The following is a 23,368-nucleotide window of genomic DNA, read 5'->3' as shown; positions in this document are numbered from 1 at the left end:
CTGAGGACCAAGCCTTCAACATAAGAGCCTTTAAAGCACACTGCATGTCTAAACCATAATAGTCAGTTAATTCTATGTTTAACTCCTGGATCTTATGCTAGTCCCCTAGGATCATCTTCCAATAATGTTTCTCTGTTATTGAGGGCTCTGTGCAGAAGAGACCCATTAGAAGTCATTCAGCAGTCAGTGTCTATCTTTCATTACTTCATCCTAGAGTAATGGTTCCAAAATCTGATTAATCATTGGATCACTAAGATCTATTTCCAGAGATTGGTTTGCAGATAGTGTCCTTGAGGACAGGCATTTGAGTGTGTTTCATTCACTGATGTATTCTAAATACCCACTATGTGTCTAACAATACTAGACACATAGTGGGTATTTAATAAGAATTTGCTGAATGAATGACTGGGTTGGAACATGCAGGAATTTTTGTAAAGCTCCTAAAATGGAGCCAGGCATGGTGGCATGCACATATAGTCCCAGTTATCCAGGAGACTAAGGCAGAGAATCCCTTGAACCTGAGAGTTAAGGCCAGCCTGGAAAATATTAAAACTAAACAAAAAGAAAAAAAAAATAAAACACTAAAATGATTCTGAGGCACAGTCACTGTAGTAATTAATACAACTAATGTCAGTCCTTCATGTATCCTTCACTCCACATCAATGAATGATATAAAGAGATGGGAATAGCCTTTAATGTCATACTCAAGAAAAAATGTACTATTTGGTTTTGAAGTAAGTATTCTTCAGCAGCCTCACATTTAAAAGTGGGACAGTCTCATCAAGCCTGAGAGGACCGATAGGAGTTCACATAATAATATATTTAATGGATCTAGCAACGCCCCTAGTATATAGCAGGTGTTAAATATGTTAGTTGCTCTTCTTCCTTTTCCCCCAACTGATAGAGAAGATGAAGATCATCTAGTATGAATTCCTAAATTGGATCCTATGATTCCCCTAAGAAACCCTGTTTATATCTCAATATCTGTTCTTTCAGCTGTCCATACCTTCCTAAAGCTAACTCTTTGATCCATGAACAGGGACTCTATACTTGTTTTTTCTTCTTCAGCACTTTATTTTCTCCTTATTCATGTATTTTTTGCTTTCAAAATACAAAGATTTTCCTCATATTAAACAAAAACTGTCTACCACTCCATTTCATTCCACTCCTCCTTAAAAACTTCTGACTTTTCTTCATTAGCCTCCTAAATCCATGACAGTATGCCTTTTAAAGGCTCCAACAAACTGAAACTGCTTCCTTAGAGGACAGGGACTATTTTTCACCAAAGATCTTTTGTCTATTTTCAATCTTCTCTCGGTAGGATTTGTGCTATTGATATCTCCCTTTCCTTGAAATACTCTCTCCTTAGCTTGTCATCTTCTTATCCAGTTATGCACCCTCTTCTTTAATATGAATCTTTTTCTTTGTCATTTTGAGTTCTCAGTCTTAGTGCTCTTTTTTGGTTTGTTTTCTCCCTAAAAAGTTTTCACTTTTTTCTGTGTAAAGGTCATTGTATTTTATAATAAAATTACTTTTTTTAATTGATTTTATTTTTTAAAATACACGACAGCAGAATGCATTACAATTCGTATTACACATACAGAGCACAATTTTTCATATCTTTGTATATAAAGTATGTTCACACCAATTCATGTCTTTATGCATGTACTTTGGGGTTTTTTTGTTTGCATTACAATTCTTATTACACATATTTTTTAATATCTTTGTATATAAAGTGTGTTGACACCCATTTCATGTCTTCATACATGTACTTTGGATAATGATGTCCATCACATTCCACCATCCTTGCTAATCCCCTGCCTCCTCCCTTTCCCTCCCTCCCTTCTTCCCTATCTAGAATTTATCTATTCTTCCCATGTTCCCCCTCCCTACCCCACTATGAGTCAGCCTCCGTATTCAGAGAAAACATTCCATATTTGTTTTTTGGGGATCAGCTAACTTCACTTAGCATTATCTTCTCTCCGCCATCCATTTACCTGCAAATGCCATGATTTTATTCTCTTTTATTGCTGAGTAAAATTCCATTGTGTATATATACCACATTTTTTTTATCCATTCATCCACTGAAAGGCATCTAGGTTGGCTCCACATTTTAGCTATTGTGAATTGTGCTGCTATAAACATTGAATACAATTACTTTTTATCTCATTTTTTGGGAGGAGGGGGTAGTCCTGGGAATTGATCTCAAGGGCACTGGACCACTGAGCCACATCCCCAACCCTATTTTGTATTTTTTATTTAAAGACAGGGTCTCACTGAGTTGCTTAGTGCCTCACCATTGCTGAGGCTGACTTTTGGTACTTATAAATATACAAAAAGGGAGAATTCACTGTGATGTATTCATGTATATGTACATAGCATAATTTTGTCAGTTTCATTTGCAGTTCCTCCCTTTCCCTCTTCCTCCCCCCCCCCTTCCTCCCCCCAATCCTCTATTTCTCCTTCACTGATCTTCCCTTTATTTTTATGGTATCTGCTCCCTACCTACCCCCCATTTTTTTCCTTATTTTGCTCTAGCTTCTGCATATGACAGAAAATATTCCAGTCTCTGACTTTTTCATTGTAGCTATTTCACTTAGCATGATTTTCTCCAGTTCTATCCATTTATTACCAGTAAATGCCATAATGTCATTCTTCTTTATGGTTGAGTAAAAGTCTATACCACATTTTCTTTATCCATTCATCTGTTGATACTTATCTGGGTTAACTCTCTAACTTGACTATTGTGAATTGTGCTTCTATAAACATTGAGGTGGTTGTATCATTACAGTATGCTGATTTTAGTTCTTGTGGGATAGCTGGTTCATATGGTAGTTCTATAAAATAAAACTACTTTTCAACTCTGATCTTGCTCCAAATCTTTGGTTAGGCAAAATTCCCTTTGGAAAATTTCATTTCAAAACAAATAAACAGGTCTGCCTGAAACACATGAAATTGTGTTTTCTCTTAAGAGACCTACTTCCGAATTCTCAATTTTAATCAGTGACACCAAATTTTAACCAACAATTCCACATCCATGAATTCAACTAATCTCAGACCAAAAATATTGAGGGGGAGGTGTCTGTTTTTCTTATCCCCCAAACAATATAATATTAACCATGCACTGAATAATGATGTTTTGATCAATAACAGCTTACAAATACAATGGTGGTCCAGATCATACTGGGACTAAAAAATTCCGTTGCCTTGTATTTATACTGTAACTTTTCTATATTTAGATATGTTTAGACAAATATTTATCATTGTTATAATTGCCTATAGCATTCAGCAGTGTACTAGTTTGTAGCCTAAGAAAACAGGCTACAAATGTGGGTCTGTGTAAGTACATTCTATGATGTTCACACAATGATTAAATCACCTAATGACATATTTCTCAGAACATATCCCATCATCAAGCAATGAGTGACTCTATCTACATTATAAAAGGCATTATAAGTAACAGAGATGATTGGAAGCATACAGGAGGATGTGTAATAGGTTATATGTAAATAATACATTGTTTATATGTGATTTGAACATCCTTGAATTTTCCTATCTGTTGGTTGGGGGGCAGTCCTGAAACAAATCCCCCAAAGATACCAACAGACAACTATACCATTTCCTACTGACAACTGCATCACATCCAAACTGTGGGTCCTGGTTTTTATAACTCTGTCTTCTTCACTGACCAGTCTCACCCATCCATTTCCACCTATGTACTGTTATAACACATGGAGAAACAGGGTTAACTCTCCCCTCCTCTCCAATTCAAATAGGTTCTTCCCCATGCTCCTTATCAACAAGTTCACTTTTTTGCCAAATTCACACTATTCTCTCATTAATATACCCTTTCCACTTTGTTCTGCTTACTCAAATCCCACCAGCAAGTTTGTCCTCATCTATAAAACCTCCCCAGATTTCTAGCTAACACTAACCCCTTTCTATACTCTAACTACTTGACAAACTTGCTATATAATCTCTTTTCTCTCATATATTATTTAGTGTTTTTTCATTAAAATAGATCCTTATTTGATTTTTTTCCACTTAAAAGCCTAAACTATTTTTCCCCCTGAACTTCTAACTAAGTGTTCCCTTTCAATTTTCCTTCCAACCATCATGCTTCTTAAACAACTAGTTTACACTCACCGTTCCCTCTTCCTCATTTCCCATTTACTCTTCAACCAGCTGTCATCTAACTTTCATTTCTAAAAACTGCTTACACCAAGCTCACCAAAAGACTACAATGCCAAACCTAATGAGTCTGTAGGAAATACCTGTTGTTTGGCTCTTCTGGTAATAATACCCTATTTTTGTTTTGGAGAGCTATCTGCTCCATCTCTGAGTTCTGATGGAACTTCATATGGGTTCACCTCTGGGGTGGGAACATAGCTGACCAATAACACTTTTACACAAAAAAGAAAGCTGGCTGGGTCTAAGTTAATCCCACAGACTAACATGATCCCAAAAACTTCTGTTCTCAGACATTCCTGAGGCTTCAGTATTCTGCCTTCTTTCATTTCATTGAGTTTACCCAGTATGTACCCATAAGTCTCCATTTTCAGCTTAAGTTAGCCAAATCAATGTCTATTGTTCACAACCAAAAAGAATTGGTCCTCAAAGTAGTACAGAGGTAGAAGTGGTTATCTCTCACAGTTACATCACAATTTTCCCCGCTCTGGCCCTTCTCTTAGCTAATATGAGAATGCTTTCACCAGGAAATCCCAAGATGGCTTCATTAATAGGGAAGTAAGGCTATCTGGGTCTCCTGGTGCAGTCAGCCAATAGATAAAAGGGACATTACAAAGAGCACATACAGAAACTGGAGGAATCTTAGGGTACCTCTTTGTACTAAGACTAGCAGTGAAGTTACCAGAAGATGATAGTTTTTCAAAAAGGCAAAATCTGCAAGGGCTCAGACCCCTCAGAAACAAAAGTTTGTAAACCACATCTGTATGACTCCAAAGTCTAAGCCTTTAACACTCCACTTTCTAGTGATATCAATCTACCTGCAGGTACTTAATCAAGGAATGTCTTTCTCATTTCCATGCTTTTGTACTGTTCCTTTGAATTGAATGCCCCTATCGATTTTCTAATGGGAACTTCTACTGTCCTCTTTTGAAACTTTCTCTGATCCCTAGAAGTTGGATTAGATACCCTTCCCCATAGTTCCAAACATCATGACATAAAGTTTTAATATGAAATATACTCTATATGCTAATTAGTTTTCCCCATTAGACTATAAGCTTCTAAGTGGTAGAAATCACATATATTATATTTGTGTTCTCAACATTTAGTACTTAGTACTAAGTGTAATCAATGTCCTTTGAAAGAATATCTAGTCTTTGCTAATTTTTCAGTATAATTATTACATCATAAATCTTACATACATAAGTTTAATTTAGCATCTTATGTAGTATTCCCCAATTCTCCTAATAAGTCTGAAAATATCTTATGAGTCAAGTTTACTACTTTATGTCTTCTGTATTCTCTTTAGCACCTAACAGTGTTGGGCACATGGTAAGTATTCAATAAATACTGATGAATTGAATTAAAAACGCAGTATTAGCACATTAATAGGAGTAACTTATCATGTCCTACTGATCTAATTAAAAGATCTGGCCTTCTGAAGTACTGCAATTGTATCCACATGGCAAATTTAATGAGAAAAAGAAAAATTATCCAATTGGACAGTTAACAGCTTTTCTCTTAGCAAGAATTCCACAAATATTTTATGGATAACAAGCTCAGAGCAAAAGATTCAAGGTGCATATGCCTGTGCATACTGGATAGAAGATTATATATTTAAGGGATCTGTCACAACTGTAATTACTTAGACAATTACTTAGACTCTACTAATTCTTAGTAAACCCATAGTAGAAGTACAGAACATCATATTTAATAGCAAAGTTAATGTCAAATCAACCTATGCTAAATATATATAAAGTTATGTTTGAATAATATATAACCTGGAAGTCATTTACTCATTTAACACACATTTATTAAGTGCCTGCTAATGACAAATGCAACTTTAGGTCCTGAAAATACAAAGGTAAAGAACACAGACCTATGTTTGTTGGGTTCTAGCGCTTCCACACTGCACTGTATTTAAGAATATAATGTGAACCATATCCACCAATGCGGAAGAACGGGGGGGGGGGAAGTGGTAAAAATCTGGTGGGAAAAGTAGATAAACACATACTTATGACAATGTGATAACTGCTAATGGAGAAATACATGCAAGTTGTTAAGGGGCAATAGAAAATAACATACTGAAGAAATTAGTAAAATATAAGAAAATAACTGACATCTACATATGAATTCAATATTAGTAAGGTGTGCAGAGAGAAACATTGGGGACTTAAGTTAAGTTGGAGCCTAATGAACCATGTATACATAAGAAGTTAAACGATATCATGCTTGAGCACTAAGGGAATCTTTTAAATGATATGTATTATGAAAATTTAAAGAGAGCAAATCACTAAGAACTAGACTAAGCTGTCTGGAAAAACCTTCATAAAAGTATAATCAAAACTATTGTTGGTGAGGAGGTACAGAGAAAAGGACCAATATCCTTATAATGCCAATGTTGTTAACAAAAGCAGGAATCTCAATTGTATTTGTATGTGTGTGTGTGTGTGTGTGTGTGTGTGTATGTATACACACACACACACACTGAGGTTGTTCCAAAGGTTCACAATGGAACACAGTAGGGGCACACAATGAAGACCTGCATTAGAAAAACTATAATATTTGCCTAGCAATTTGTATATTATTCTAGAAGTATGGGAATTTTCAGCCCTAGTACCGCTGAACAGAATCACTGGAGATTTTTAAAAGATGTGCTGAAGGTCAAAAGTAACCTTCACTCCAGGTCAAAAGTAATTTCTAAGCTGGGTATAGTAGTACATGCCTACAATCCCAGCAACTCAGAGGCTAAGGAAGGAGGATCATGAGTTCAAAAGCCAGCTTCCGCAACAGTGAGGCACTAAGCAATTCAGGGAGACCCTGCCTCTAAATAATATACAAAATAAGGGTTGGAGATGTGGCTCAATGGTTGAGTGCCCCCGAGTTCAATCCCCAGTACCCACCCCCCCCCCCCCAAAAAAAAAGGGCTGGGGATTTGGCCTAGTGGTTATGTGCTCCTGGGTTCAATCACTGGTGGTTTAAAAAAAAAAGAAAAGAAAGAAAGAAAGAAAGAAAGAAAGAGAAAAAAGAAAGAAAGAAAAGAAAAGAAAAAAGAGTAACTTCTGGGGGGAAATGTCATGAGTCTTAAATTTTAAAGTCACACAAGGTGATGTGCAGTATAGTTTCAAAACCACTGGAATAAACAACAGAAAGATAACATATGTGAGATATGGTTAAGACTCAAGCTTGACTTAAGACTGTTTTTAAGCGACAGTGTTGGGCTGATTACCTGTTGAAAGTTATCTTCTAACCTAAGTTAAACAGTCTGTTTTCTTCATGTTTCTTTCCCCCTGTTGACAGGCAAAGCTATGAATACAGAAAAAGCATATACCCATTTCTCATAGACAGCTGGTTCACTGGCTGTATGGTCTGCAACTTTAGAAATTCACTTCTGTGATTTCAATTCTAAGCTGCCTTTGCATCCCTGCAGTGCAGTGCTTTCATATTTGGGAATGTTCTAGGCTGCACCCATGTGCAAATTTTATAAAACTTCTCAAATACAAAAAGAATCTAATACCAAAGGATGCAAAAGTCATACTGCTTAGATTACAGCAAAATGTGAGATAAAGTATTCATTCTTGCAGTGCTTGGAAACATTATATCACTCCTGGTTTCAGAAGTCCAATGATTACAATGTACTTTACTTATTCTGTAACAAATACTTTCAGAGCACTTCAAATAAAAGGAAACACATGTATCCTACATAGCAACTCAGACATTTAAACTAGAGTCCTACAAGGGAGGGAAAAAGTCAAGATGATAAAGAGTGTGACAGCCTGTTGATCTTTCAAAAAGCAAGTCTTTTTGCTTAAAGCAAACGTGGGGAAATGCCCCAGGGTCCCTATTCCTCACCATAATTTTCACTCAAGAAATCTGTACATTGTTTATAAGTAAGCAACTATATTCTTTACCTGAAAAGTTGGTCAAAACTGTCTTGCTTTGTGCGGTGTTAGTACACTGTATCTGCTTGGCAGAAATGTTATCTGCACATCAGTTAGGATTTGGTATGTGGGCTTATTATTCGTTTATTTCCAGATAAAGTAAATGAATACAAAAACCCATAACACAGCGTAAAAGAGTGGGTTGAGTTGGAAGTGAGTAGGAGAGGACTCAACAATCAAACTGGTGAACCTAAACAAGGGCCCAGAAACCTCGTGTTTCTTAGAGAAATAAAGAAATAGATTGAAGAGTTGATCATCTGCTTATACTCCTCCTATTCGGAAAGCAAAAGATAGATAGGCTTCTAAAAAGAAAATGCAAGCCTTAACTCTTCGACATAGGGGTGAGAGTTAAAAAGCAAGCCATACGACTTTGACGAGGGGGTCCAAAGGAAAGTCTGAGGGCAAGGAAAGGGGAGATGAAGGAGGCAAGAAAAGGTGACTGAGGCAGGCAAAGGCCATCCTGTGTGAACCGGGCTGCCAGGCTCTTTATGCACCCAGGACCACATGGGGCCTCTCTCGACCCGAGCGCGTCTGTGGGCCGGGGCGCAGCAACCAGCTTGGCACCGAGAGCGCCAGGAAGACTGGCTGAAGAGGGGTGCGCGAACCTCCAGCGCTCGCACGGGGCCCGGCTCTGCACACAGGGATCCCCAGGAACAAGGCACACTTTGCTCAGCTCTCGCCTCCCGGAGCCTAGAAGGGGGTGGGTGGAGCTGAGCCCGGAGCCGCCCCCCGGAGCCGCCCCCGCAGCCCCGGCCCCCGCGCCCCGCCCCGGCTGTCAGCGGCCCCCTCCCGCAGTCACTTACCCGCGGGCTGCGTGGTCTCAGCCGCAGTAGTGGCGGCAGCAGCGGCGACCCCCGCCTGGGTCATGATCCCAGGCGGGGAAAGCAGGGGTGTCTGACCGCTCTAGCGAATCTCTGTGTCCGCGGCCGCCGCCTGCTCCTTCGGGGCTGGGGGAGCGCGGGCCCAGGCCCTCCTCTCCCCCCGCCCCCGCCGCCTCTTCTTGCGGCCACCGCCGCCGCTGCGAGCCCGAGCCCTCAAGGCCGGAGACCCGGCGGCAGAGCGGCCTCAACTTTCCCAGCCCCCCTCCCCCCGCCCCTCCCCGCCCCTCCCGAGGCCGCCGCTCAGCACCAGAACAGCCTACCCTGGGTGCACTTCGCTCCCGCCCCTGTAACGGAACTCGCCAATCCGGAGCCGGGAAGGTTACTGTGGTGGCCAATCAGAAGCAGGAACGCCGTTGCGCTGGGCTAGAGGCTGGCAGGAGGTGGAGGAAAAACCAAGGAGAGAACGGGCCTCGGGCTGCCCAATGAGGAGAGCCGGGGGGCGGAGGTGTGCAAGTTGGGTTGAAGGAACAGGAAATATTCTTAAAGGTAGAGTGATGGGCAAGAAGGAAAGCCAGTACGTGATTGGGAAAGAGGTGGGCCTGGTTCCTTAAAGGGGACGCCTTGAGAACCCAGAAAAGAAGATGTTTTAAGAAACTTCTTTGTGACCTGGTCTCTGTTCTGCTTTTCACGTCTTTCAATGGGAGTTTGGAAGTGGAGAAAATGAAGAGGAAGAGGGCACGGAAAGCTTTCGAAATGATTAGAGAGCTCCTCGTAAAATAGAAGGCAAGAAAGGAAAGAGGATGTCTCCATAAGAAGGTGGGGGAAAAATAAGACAATTCAGAGGTCTCTGATTTCCCTTTCACTGCAAGATCCTTGCCGACCTAACACTACTTGAACTCGTAGGCTGTGATTTCCTGCTGTTTTGTATCTGAAACATCGTAAGATTCCTGTGAACTAGAGATGGTCATGTTCAGAAATGCCCTGTGGATCTCCCAGCGGAGGCAAGAGAGTGTTGGCATTGAGTGATGAAGTTTGGAAACCCAAGCTTAGGTTACTAGACTTGTTTCTGGAAGTGTAGGGCCGCCCATATGGAATGGAGACGTGAGGGTCCCCTAACAACACGGTGGCTTTGAACCTAGAACCGTGGTCACAACTCCCTTTTCCTAGTTTTGCTTCATATTTCATAAACCCTCTCATCCTGAAACAGGTGTCCACCACCTCGTGGCATTGAAATATTTCTGGGCTCTTCCACAACTAGATTTCTGAAATGTCTCTGATCTTAGATGTCCCTGAGCTGGACCAGTTAACTTCCAGAACGTACACACAGCGCATGGCTTAATGGGAATTTCTATAGAGTCTCTTTACATAGGAAGGAGAACTTGCATTGAGAAAAAGGGTAAACAGTTCCCCATCTTATGTTTGTAAAACAGTTTGAAAAGCTGTGATGAAACAGGCCATTAAGGTTGCCAGAAAACTATGGCACCAATAGAGTCTGGATAGTTTTTTAGCCTTTGAATGGATTTGGTACTCCCAGATTCAAACTGCCAATCAGAAAGACCCTATGATTCAGAGCTATAATAGTAATGTCAATAACACCACCATGAAATTGTGTAATGTTAATGTGTCTAAAGTAAACCATACAAGTAGTCTTAATTTTGAAAGCAAGATTTAAGAGTTTTGTGGGATTTTTGTCGTTGTTGTTTGAAACACCACTAAAAAATACATATTAATTACCATTCTGATAGGATTTAGAAGTGAAGCTAACAGTAGCTTCCGTTTGATAAAGTTCAGAATATTTGCTTTTTAATTTAATCTTCATTTCCTAACTGAAGTCCAGCTTCCAACAAGAGATCTTTTTATTAGCTTTACCCATTCATCATCCCATTTTCAGGCTAGCTGGCATGAGCTTATGTAGTACCTATACTGATAAGAAAATATAGTAGTCAAGTGAAACTGTTTTGTCTCCAGGTCAAGTTCATTTTTCACAAGGACAGAATGAATCTGATTTTCACCTACATGCTTGAGACCCTTCCAAGGCGCTGAAAGATTATTTGCATAATTTACACAGTAGGGCTTGCATCCCCAGCTTCATTTCATGACATTTCTTTTCACCTAGGAGATGAACTGCGGGAGGGGGCCACTGATAGCCTGGACAGGGACAGCACCTTTCTCAGCTCCACTTATCCACTCCTTGCCCCTAGAGGTTAGGGCTGAGTAAAATGTGCCTCCTTCCTGAAGACCCCTATGTGCAGAGCCCGGCCCAATTCGAATGTTGGAGGTGCACGTAGCCCCTCTTCTGCCAGTCCTCCTCGCAGCGCTAGAGGTGCCAGGTTGGTTGAGAGCTTGCCCTGCGCCCTGGCCAGGCAGCCAGGTTCACACCAGATGGCCTTTGCTTGCCTCTTTCACTTTTTCTTGCCTCCTTCATCTTCCCTTCTTCACTTGCCCTCACACTCTTCCTTGGACCCCCTCATCAACGTTGTGTGGCTTGCTTTTAACTCTCCTGTGTCAGAGAGTGAATTGGATTGGGTTTTCTTTTTAGAAGCCCAACTTCTGCAAAAAAGCGGAGGAATTCTTAAATCCACTTCCCTGTTTTCCGAAGGAATCGCCAAACTTTCCCAAAGTGCTCCTATTACTTATTTCAGATGCTCAACAGCAATATATGAAGGTTTGATAGTCTACATCATCATCAACATTTGATATTGTCAGACTTTTTTAATGCCAGCCATTATAGTGTATGAAGTGATATCTCATTGTGATTTCAGTTTTTCATATCTCTAGTAACCATTAGCCCATTTTAAACCAGGGATGCTTGTTTCATAATTGACTTCAAATGTCTTTATGTGTTCTGGATACAAGTCCTTTCTCAGATATTTTATACAAATATTTTCATCCAGGTTGTGGAATGCCCTTGAAAACAAAACCAAAATAGCTTTATTAAGATATGATGGGCCCACAATTAACAGAGCATATTTAAAATGCACAATTTAAAGTGATGAATTTTGACACACACCTGTGAAAACATCTCTACAATTAAAAAATGAACATATCCACTCCTCCTACCCCCATTTCCTCATGTAAAATTAATTCCTTCCTCTTCCTTTCATTAGGCAGTGTTGCCAGTTCCCCAGCAAACACTAATCTGCTGTCACAATAAATTATTTTTGTTTTCTAGAATTTTAAACAAATGAAGTCATGCAATAACACCATCTTCTTTCATTCAGCATAACTTTTGAGAGATTCATTCAGGCTTGTGTTCGATCCCCAGTACCAAAAAGAAAAGAAAAAAGAAAAGAAATCATTCATTTTATTGTATGCATCAATAACGTATTAGCTTTACATGCTGAAGCCTTTCATTCTGTGGATGTATCAAATAAATGTTGATGTATTTCTCCACTGTTGGTGGACAGTGGGATTGTTTCCAGTGTTTAACTATTACAAATAAAGGTGCCATGAACATCTTGATAAAATCTTGGCACACACATTTGCATTCACTTACTTTGTGTAGCATTTGGGTAACTTTCCAGTGAAATAGTTGGAATTATATGGTAGGTGTGTTTACCTTTTTAAAAAACTGCTGCTCAAAGTTTGACCATTTTATATTACCACCAGAAGTGTATGAGAATTTGAATTGTTCTATATCCTTGCGAACACTTGATATGACCAATTTTTAAAATTTTAGCAAGTTGAATAGGCACATAATGGTATTTCATTGTGATTTTAAGCAACTTTCTCTATTGAACAATGATGCTGCATCTTTTCATGTACTTAGTAACCATTTCTACATCTTTGATGAAGTGTTCAAAATTTACCCTTTTCACTGGGTCTGTTTTATTTTTTTTAAGCTTTATGTTTTTATTTAGATACATGGTGCATTTTATGGATTTTTGTTTGGTTGGTTTTTGAGATTGGATTTTACTGTGTTATCCAGGCTGATCTCAAACTCATGGGCTAAGCATTCCTCTGCCTCAACCTTCCAAGTAGTTAGGATTACAGGCATGTGCCACTGCACCTTGCAAAGGTACATTTAAAATGAGTTTTTGTATATTGTGGAGGTATGGATTAAAGTTCATATTTTGGTATTGGGAACTCCAATTTTTCAGCACTAATTATTGTATAGACTATACTTAGCCACTAAAATTTGTAATTGTACTTTGAAAAGAAATCAAGTGACCACATGTTGTTTTGTTTGGGTATACTGGGGATTAAACCCAGAGGTGCTCTTCTGAGCTGCATCCCCAACCCCTTTTATTTTTTGAGACAGGGTCCTGGTAAGTTGCTGAGGCTGGCCTCAAACTTGTGATCCTCCTACCTCAGCCTCCCTAGTACCTGGTTACCACATTCAGCACCAAATTGTCTTTATGTGGTTTTATGTTTTGAAGTCAAGTAGTATAAAGCCTGCAATTTTCTTCTTTTAAAATTGTATTAACTATTTTAAAGCCTTTGCATCCCCATATAGACTTATGCTTATAAAACTTAAAAAAAAATGAAATTTTGACCAGGATCTATAAGCCAATTTGGGGAGAATTGACAATTCAGTAATTGTCTTTAGTTCAATGAACATGTTATTTCTCTCCATTTAAGTGTTTTCTTTTCTCTTTTTTTCAGGTTGTGGGGACCACATTCAGGGCCTCTGGCATGCTAGGCAACTGAGCCATATTCCCAGTGCTCTAATACTCTTAATAGCTTTTTCTTTTCTTTAAGGATATATTGAATCCCAGTGACTTGGAAGGCTGAGACAGGAGGATCACAAGTTCAAGGCTGGCCTCAGCAACTTAATGAGGCTCTAAGCCTGAAACCTGTTCACAAAATGAAAAATGGCTGGAGACATAGCTTAATGGTGAAATGCCACCGAAACCAATCCCTAGTTTAAAAAACAAAACCTAGCATTTTTTAACTTCATTATGTCTTCTACAAGTAAAAAATATTTTACTTTCTTCATTGATGCGTATATTTATTTATTTATTTTCTTATTGGACTGGGTAGGGCATCCAGGGACAAAATTGTGTCAGAAGAGCACCTATTCTTGTTTTCCTCCCAATTTTAGGAGTAAAATAGTCTTCACCAGTGTGATGGTAGCTCGTAGGCTTTTATAGATAACCCATTCATTTCTAAATTGTTCAAAATTTGTCATGAATGGGTGCTGAATTTTGCCAAATAATTTTTCCCGTATCCAGATAATCATTTTTTCCTTTCAGGAAAAATTAATGTTAATGTGATGAATCACAATTGATTTTCAATTGTTAAAAACCAGCTTTTCACTCCTGGGATTAATCCTATTTGAAAATGATATATCCTGTCAATATACTGCTAGCTAAAACTTGTTAATATTTTTCTTAAAACAATTATTCTGTCTTTACTTATATTTACTGATTTATACTTTTCTTATAAAATTTACTTTGAATATAAGTGTAGTGCTGCTGTTCTCATAAAAAAGGTTGGGCCAAACTATTTTTATTCCCATTAAAAGACTATGTAAAGTTGATATTATTTCTTCCACATTTGATAAGTTTCACAAATGAAGCCATTTGGGCCTGGATTTTTCTTTGATAAGGCTTTTAGCTACAAATTCTGTTTCCTTCATTTATGTAAGGCTAAGATTTTCTATTTCTTTTGAAAACAGACTTATTATAATTCACATATTAAACAACTCACCCATTATGGCTGAATAATATTACATTGAATGGGTATGACACACTTTATTTATCCATCAGTTTGACTTTTGTGTCATTTCCACGGTAGCTATTATGAATTATACTGTGATGAACATTCAGATATGCTTTTGTGTGTAGGTATGTCTTCCATTTCTCTGGCATATATACTGAGGAGTGAAATTTTTGTATCCTATCTCACTATTTAACCTTTTGCAGAACTGTCAGACATTCTTGAGTTTAGTAATTTGTTCATCAAAAAAAAAAAATTTCATCTAAGTTGTTAAATTTAATGGATGAGTTGTTTGTAATATTCTTTTATTAATCTTTTATTGTAAGTTCTATACTGAAGTCTCTTCTTTCATTCTAATCTTAGTAATCTGTGTGTGCCATTGCACTAAGCCTTTCTTAGTTTCTTAAAATTTAAACTTAGGTCCTTTAGGTCCTTGATTCAAGATCTTCTTTTTACATGCATACATCCAATATACATTATCCTTTAAACACTTTTACAACTGCATCCTGCAGCTTTTGATATACTTTTAATTTTCCTTGTTTAATATTTTCTAATTTCTGGTGATTTCTTAAGACATGAGTTATTTAAAAGTATGTTTAATTTCTAAATATTTATATAGATATTGCAGATATAGTATCAACCTTTCTAAATGTATTGTGGCTTACATTATGGCCCATGATTTGGTCTAATTGGTCAACGCTTAAAAAATAAAAGGATTTAATTGAGGTATGATTGACATACAAAAAGCTGTACACATGTTACAGAACTTGAAGAATTTGGAGAAAATACATATCCATGAAGCCACCACCACAATGTCATAATATATCCACCATTTCCTAGTTTTTTCCTGTCTTCAAGAACACTTACAAAAGGTTACCCTCTTAGCAAACTTTAATATTTATCTTACAGTACTGGGGACTGAATCCAAGACCTTGAACATGCTGAACAAGTGCTCTATCACTCAGCTACACCCCCAAAATCTTAGCAAATTTATAAGTATATAACACAAGGCTCTTAGTAGAGTGCAAAATGGCATCAATCACAGGCCTAATACAGTATAAGGTCTCAAGTGTAATTGTAAATAATGAATCCAACACGAAGCAGTGTAGTTAGGCCTGGCAGGATAAAAAAATATCCTAAAACTGTCATCATTAAGCAAAAGCAAAGCAGTATTTTTGTAAACTGCCTGTTTATTATAATTTTTTCCTTAATCGTTATTTCCATTATCAATTATCTCATTATTTTGGGGAGTGGGGGGGGCATGAGTTCTTAAACCCTGAGTTACAAAAACATCATTTTTTCCAGTGCTGGGGATCGAGCCCAGGACCTCCCACATGTACAATTTTTTTTTTTTGTACTGGGTATTGAACTCAGGGGCACTCAACCACTGGGCCACACTCCCAGCCCTATTTTGTACTTTATTTAGAGGCAGGATTTCACTGTTGCTTGGCGCCTAGCCTTTGCTGAGGCTGGCTTTGAACTTGTGATCTTCCTGCCTCAGCCTCCCGTGCAACTGGGATAACAGGTGTATACCACTGTGCCCAGCTGAAACTTTCATTCTTAATAGTTTGTAGTTCTACTGATTTTTATTACAGCCCAACTATAAAGCTTTACAAATTAATGATTAACATTTTCCCCCTATTATTTGATGTTTGATCAATTACCTTGGTCCTAAATTGATTTTGCCATTGTTAACTAGTTACCTCACACCAGTTATGACACTTCTTTGCTATGGCCTTATGATATCTCAATGGAAATATTTTATTCTTCAACATTTCTCGTGATCTAAACTTAATTATCAGTTTCCTGGTTGAGTATGCCTGTTGGAATTGTGTTAAATTTAAATATTTTGCAGACATTTTTATAGACAATTTATACCCTTTATATCCATGAATGACATCTCTTCCATTAACTCATTCAGTACATCTTCCTTTTTAAGTACCAAAGAAACTTTGTGCTTTGTAAAAGCTGTTTTTACTGAGTTATTATTTCCTTTGTGATCAGTGTGAATGAGTGTTTTCCAGTTTCTAATTGGTAGAAAGTTTCTGATGTTTCTGTTAAGCTTTATTAAATTCATTTGGTTGGCAATGAATGTTGCTGAGACATCAGCCAGTTCCAAAGTCTTACACTGACTACCTCCCACCTTAAAACTCTTATGTGTAAAAAAAAGACACCCCTTCACTCTTAAAACTCAAGCAAACAAGGCATTATAGCACATGCCTGTAATCCCAGCAATTTGGGAAGCTGAGAAACAATTACTAGTTCAAAGATAGCTTCAGCAACTCATAAAGACCCTGTTTCAAAATAAAATATAAAAGGGTGTGGGGATGTAGTTCAGTGGTAAAATTCAACCCCCAGTACCAAAACAAAAACCAAAAACAAATTCAGACTCTTATAACCTGTCAGAGGAAACAAATTGGGAAAAAAATAATGCAAAAAGAATGACATTGTTAACTATTGTTTGTATTGACTCAAAATTGTTTTCTCCAAAACTCTGTAAAAATTATGCCTTCCATCTCAACAGTCTCTCATGACAATGGAAAAAAAAATGTTTACTATCATTCTACTAGGCAAAACCAGGGCAGGTTCATACACCCCCTTTTTTTTTTCATGTCAGTGCCTGATGCTTAGTTACAGGTACTAACCCTGTAAATTACAAGCACTTAAAAACAACAACAAAAAAAAAACTTGAGGACCCGTGATATTCTAGGACACTAATTTGTTCCCGAGTACATATTATAGGCAGAATTTTGACTTGAAGACACTAGATAATTTTATGTAAACCAAGATTAGGGGGAAAAAAGTGGTGGGGGATGGAAAGGCTAGTAAATGCTGAATAGTTGTGGGAAGTTACACTTGAATTCAGTGTTTAAACTATCACATAGTAAATAAGACAAAGTATGATGTCATTTGCACAGACAAATATAATCAGGAGCCATACAACTCTGCTTATATGTAAAATAAATAAAATGAAAGGAATGCCAAATAATCATTCCCAGAACTGGAGGAGAAGTCTGTGTTAAACAGAAACCAAAATGAAAGAAAGACCTAATGAGGCATTTGGATCCTGAGATAAAATGTCAAATTATGTAGGAAATCAATCCTAATTTGTCTGACATGATCTCAAGCTAAGTCACCAGATTTAAGCTAGTCTGTGATCATTAGTCTTTTTGTTTATAATTGAACCAATGGTAAGAGAAAACCTATCAGTGTAGGGAATATTTCTTTCTGCCAAGTTCTTTTCAAAGTTAAAAGTAAAATCAAGACCTTTGAGGGAGCTGATCTTCACTTTAGTAAAGGAAGGCTGTCACATGAATTCTACTTAAAATAGAATTTTACTTACCTTAACAGAGGCCAAGTACTGCCTTGCTAACTGTAGACCCAGAATTTAGAACAGGTGCTCAGAAAATTTGTGGAAATAATTTAAGTAATACATATACAGAATCTTGACAGTTTTACTCTGCTTTAGGGTAGACTGCCAGTGATAAAATTCAAGATGTTTAAATCTTCAGAGCACTTTTGATATTGTCAATGACTTTTCAAAGATGAGCTAACTACATGAGGTCCAGAAATTTGGCCAAAGGAAAAAAATCTGTTAATCAGCTAAACTGTTGACTCTACAGCCATTTAACACATGCTTTAATTTTCACTTAAATCCCTTATGAGTTCAGATGTCTTGAATTTTATTTTTTTAGTACCAGGGATTGAACTCAGGGGCACTCGACCACTGAGCTACATCCCCAGCCCTATTTTGTATTTTATTTAGAGGTTGCTTAGCACCTCACTGTTGCTAAGGCTGGCTTTGAACTCACGACCCTCCTATCAGCCTCCCAAGCCACTTGGATTACAGGTGTACACCACTGCACCTGGCAGATGTCTTGAATTTTTGTGGACTCTAAATAATTAATGTTTTGTGGACACTAGGATATCTTCCTAAATGTTGGATTTAAGCTTTCATCACAAATGTGGTATTTTTTTTTATTAGTTGTTGATGGACCTTTATTTATATGTGGTGCTGAGAACTGAACCCAGTGCCTCACACATGCTAGGCAAGTGCTCTACCACTGAGCCACAACACCAGCCCCAAATGTGGTTATTTTTATATTAATCTGTGATGGATATTTAAATCCAACACTTAACATAATGAGGAGCTGAGGCTCAACAGCTAGGTGACTACACCATTTTCTAAGTGGCTTGTCTAGCCCTTGTCAAACCTTCAAGATGTAGCAGCCCTGGCTGACAGCTCCTTTGCAAACCCAAAGAAATCCCAAGCCAGAACTAGCCAGGTAAACCACACCTAGATCCTTGGAAACTGTGGGAGACAATGTTTATTATTTTAAACTGCTCCATTTTATGTTACTAATAAGGCACACTGGGCAAAGACAGCCCATTGTTTCTTGAATGGAATAAGTAAAATTAAATTACCAGTCTTCACTGAAATATTAAGTATTATTAAGTTCATTCTGTTAAAGATAAAATTTTCAATTCATATTTGTTTGATATCAGGAAAAGAATCCAATTCCTAAATTCCCTAATTGATTCTTAGGTGCAAAACTATATTTAAAAAAGAAAAAAATCTGAATGTACATATCTATAGATATTCACACTATTGATTAGATTGCAGCTTAAAGTGCCATGTATTTTTTAAAAATTAGATTCAAAACAGTAGGAGGCCAACTCCTTGGATATTTTTTCTCCCATAGGATTAAACTATAGATATTTAAAGTGTTTCTAGTGAGTTCCAAAAGGTCTGAATTAGGATGCTTTGGTTACACCTGAGCGATTATAATGAGTTTTAAATTATACTTAAAAGAAATATGAAGTAAATAGTGTGGGCAACAGTATACAATGACTACATACAGTTGCCAACTGCAGAATTCAGCACAATGCAGGGTATTTTTTGACACTAATGGACATCACAGATCACTACCAGAACATCACATAAGTTTATTTCAGATGTAACAGCAATGTTAAAATTGACAAGTTTAATTCTTAACTGCACCAAGTAAACTTAGCCATTAAAGTAATTTTAAAGTTTTCCCTCCAAAAACTGAGGGAGCTTTTCTTTTCCACCACCACACACCAGTTTCCTAATAATCTCTTTTTGAAAGATTTTCAATTGATGAGTAAACTTTGAAGATATTTCAGAACTCCTTTCCTCAAATGAAAACTAATCTGGGCAAATTATACATTGCATAGATTTCTCTACAGATTCTTTTCTTTAGAACCTAAATGCAAATTCCATACAGTATAAATTTAACCTACTTGCCCCACTGTAAAAACTATCTGTCCTGAAAAATATGATGGATATATCCTGTGATCTTCCAGTTAACAGAATTACTATTTTACCTCAAAGATTTTTTTATCATATATCAAAATAATCAACTCAACATGGGGTATTACTTTAGTCTTTACTGACTCATAGGTGTACAAACTAGTGCCCAACTTCTACTTCTTCCAAATCTTCTTCTTGTATAAGTGGATGGAATTATTTAACACAAGTTTGATGTAAGACAGTTAACTCTTTACAAACACTTAGAATTTAGGTTAAATCTTTTAACTAGTGTGGAAAAAGAAACTAAATGACAGAAAGCCTACAAACTCAATTCAAACTTTAATATTTTTCCCTCTTTAAATAACAAGTACTTAATTGTCGTGAGGCAGCTATTCGGTTTTTGATAACCACATATAGGGATACATTCATAGGACTGCTTAGAAAGTCCAGGTGAAATGGATATAGAAATAGAGGCAGTGTCATCTCAGAAAACTCAGTTATATATCAAAATCTATTTTGATATCTGGAAGTTTACAAAAAGGCTGAATTCTTCACACTAATTACACTTCCTGTAACTCAAGCACTCTTTTCTTGTCAAGAGCAAGCTGAATCTTATCCACAAAGTAAAGGTGCTTAATGCTAAACTTTTCTTCTAAGCCTACATTTGGATTGTTTAAGGAATTGATAATGAAGAAAACAGTGTGGTCTTTCTACATTTTTACTAATTTAAGATTAGAACACTAAAAATTCATTCACCAGCCATCTTCCTTTCTTATATTTTTCTTGGCACTCAAGACTATGGAAGCCTATTTTACTTTGTACTCTCACACTTACAAATAAAAACTTAAGGATATAAAGTGTGTACATTCTATAAAATAATATTGTCATTTAACCTATTTGGACATGAGACTTTTATACCAGAATTTTACATGAGGATCAATATTATGAATCAAACTTCCTTAAAGTCAAATGACAGAAAACTCAAGCCCTGTGCATTGTTTGTAAAGTCTAATGAGAGCATTTCTAGAACCATCACTACTGACAAACCAAAAAATTCTAAATATTGAAGATGGGGCAATGGGAGTAAAACACAAGTATTTCAGATGTCTCTCATAAAGTTATCAACCTGTTAAAGCCACTCTCTACATGTCAGAAAATGTTCTGACAAAAACCAGTCTGTCAATAGAGGAGGTCACAGTGATATCTGCATTATTAATACTTTATGCTTCTTTCTTTCTTAGAAGCAATTTGTTTAACAATTCCCCTTATCCCAAATCCTTAAACTCAATATTGTAGGCACAGAGTATAAGCAAATCTGGGATGTTCTCCAACAGATAAGCAATAGCATAGCTATGTTATTCTAAAAAATACTGTTTAGATATTTTTTCCTATACAATCAAATGTTCAGTGGCCACACTTTCAATTAACAACCTGCATTAGTTGACATTAAATGCATTTATTGTGCCACAGTCCATCTAGAGTTCCTTTTAGGTATTTTTTTTAAATATGTTTACGAGAAAACACCTGCTTTAGGTTGATTTAGGGATACTGACCCATAAGGACATCAACTCCACTTTTAAGGTTAGACTAATATTGGGTATGCTGAAAGAAAAAGGTTGGGGGAAAAAAAAAAAGATCACAACAAAGCTCTTTAGGTCAGTTAAAGGCCATATCTCTAGCTGGGAGAATAAAAAAAGTTTTTTTCACCAGCTCATACTCTAAAAATTAATGACTCTAATATCAATAGCAAGAAAAATAAATCTAATAACCAGAGCTCACTCATTAGCAAAAAAGCAGTTTAACTCAAATGCTTTCAGACCAAAATATAACACAACCTACCCAAACTGCCTCATTCATCAGTTGGGGAAAAAATTGCTTTAAAAACCTAAATAAACTTGATATTTCTTACGAAGATTAAAAATGGTCCAACTCCTGAGAAAGTGCTCAGAAGGACTAAAGGTGGAGTGAAGGCAATGTCTAGGGATTAACATCCCAAATAGTTTTTAAGAACCTAGAGTACCACAAACACACTAAACTTGTCTATGAATTACAGAACAAGATATTGCTGCTGCTTCTTTTTATCTTTAGAAATAAACAATATCTGTAGGCTCTGCCCTTCAATGTGAAAGCAGGAAATAAGGAAAAAAAAATTGAAATCATCTGACACCCAAATTTTGGGACCATACATTTTAACTGTGAAACTAAACAGATCTACCTTCTCCTTCTTTCAAGACAACCACCGTACACACACACACCAAAAAAAAAAAACAAAAAACAAAAACAAAACCAAAAAAAAAAAAAAAAACAAAGAGAGAGAGAAAAAGAAAAACTAAAACAATCCAAACATGATTATTTTTAAAAGTCCTTGAAAGTATTAAAACTTCTAGAGGAAGAAAAGAAATGAGGGAAAAAAAGGAACAAGGAGGGAGGAAAACTTAGGAAAGGCGGGGGACAGGGGCAGGGAATCAATGGGCCTCTCTTTTATTTGGCGACAAGCAAGTGCAAGAAAGTTCATTTGTAATTTGTTCAGTTGTCTGTTTTCTGCGCATCTGCATTCTGACCAGAAGGGACTTTGAGGTTTTTCTGAAGCACATGAGCATCTGCAGGCTCTATCCTCTTATAGTAGTTCTTCTTTGTCTCAATAATCTCAAAGCCAAACTTCCTGTAGAAGTCAATTGCTGACTCATTGCTGATCTGAACGTGCCTGAGATATAAAAGGTTATAAAGAAAGTAAATTAAAGTTTTATCAGCTTTTAAGTATTCTCCACACAGAGCTTCAACTTTGAATTAGAATATTATTTTGTTGTATATTTTCTTTATAATCACAATCAACTAATATTATCAATTACCACTAATTGATGATTTTTTATTTTTAACTCAATTATTCCATTCGAAAGACGTGGCTAGGAGAAGGCTCAGTAAGAATATTTAGTCTTACAGTTAACAAAGGGAAACCAAGCCCTACTTTTGCCAGTAAGGGGGAAAAAAAAAGATTCCTGTAATTAAACATGGATTAAATAGCTGGGTGTGGTGGTACACAACTATAATCCCAGCTATTCCAGAGGCTGACGAAGGAAGATCAGAAGTTCAAATAGAGTCTCAGCAACTTAATGAGACCCTCAGTAACTTAGTGACATGCTGTCTCAAAATAAAAAAAAATTAAAAAAAAAAAAAAAAACCTGGAGATGTAGCTCAGTGGCAAAGTGCTCCTGGTTTCAATCTCCAATACAAAAAAAACCCTAAACTTGGGGTAGGGTTTAGATAACCATAGGCAGGAATCAGAGGCCATACAGACAAAAGCAGAAAAATAATGATAAAAAACTTTAAAACTAGGGTCTCAAATCTGTTGTCTTCCTTTGAAATGAAAGACAACATGTTGAATTTGGGGAGGGGGGGAGAGCGCATTAGGACCTAGCTAAGTGCTGAGGTTGGTCTTGCAATCCTCCTGCCTTGGCTTCCCAAATTTTCTAGGATTATAGATGTGT

The 23,368-nt window shown here is 37.1% G+C and overlaps 2 protein-coding genes and 1 long non-coding RNA gene across 6 annotated transcripts in view; 1 reads left to right on the top strand and 2 right to left on the bottom strand.

The window, feature by feature from the left end:
* Positions 1-9,203, bottom strand: part of Usf3 (upstream transcription factor family member 3) — a 46,812-nt gene extending 37,609 nt beyond the window's left edge. The window contains exon 1 of the mRNA XM_078044206.1: positions 8,930-9,203. The gene's annotated coding sequence lies outside the window, so the exon portion shown is untranslated. The remainder of the gene's footprint in view (positions 1-8,929) is intronic.
* On the top strand, positions 9,192-13,885 carry LOC144376410 (uncharacterized). The gene is made up of 2 exons (XR_013436873.1): positions 9,192-9,763; positions 13,649-13,885. It is a non-coding gene; the product is annotated as an uncharacterized LOC144376410 (long non-coding RNA).
* Positions 11,707-23,368, bottom strand: part of Naa50 (N-alpha-acetyltransferase 50, NatE catalytic subunit) — a 34,350-nt gene continuing 22,688 nt past the window's right edge. For 3 of the 4 annotated variants that reach the window (XM_078044211.1, XM_040270354.2, XM_005327677.4), the window contains exon 5: positions 11,707-11,854. In XM_078044211.1, the coding sequence (XP_077900337.1) occupies positions 11,722-11,854 (133 nt within the window). In that variant the 3' untranslated portion in view covers positions 11,707-11,721. Of the gene's footprint in view, positions 11,855-20,000; positions 22,588-23,368 lie in introns of those variants that run through there. The other variant, XM_078044212.1, reaches the window with a different exon arrangement.

The sequence above is a fragment of the Ictidomys tridecemlineatus genome, chromosome 3, assembly GCF_052094955.1.
Source record: "Ictidomys tridecemlineatus isolate mIctTri1 chromosome 3, mIctTri1.hap1, whole genome shotgun sequence".
NCBI classification, from domain to species: domain Eukaryota; kingdom Metazoa; phylum Chordata; class Mammalia; order Rodentia; family Sciuridae; genus Ictidomys; species Ictidomys tridecemlineatus.
The sequence above is the reverse complement of the archived record's forward strand: the minus strand, read 5'-3'. Positions and strand labels throughout refer to the sequence as shown.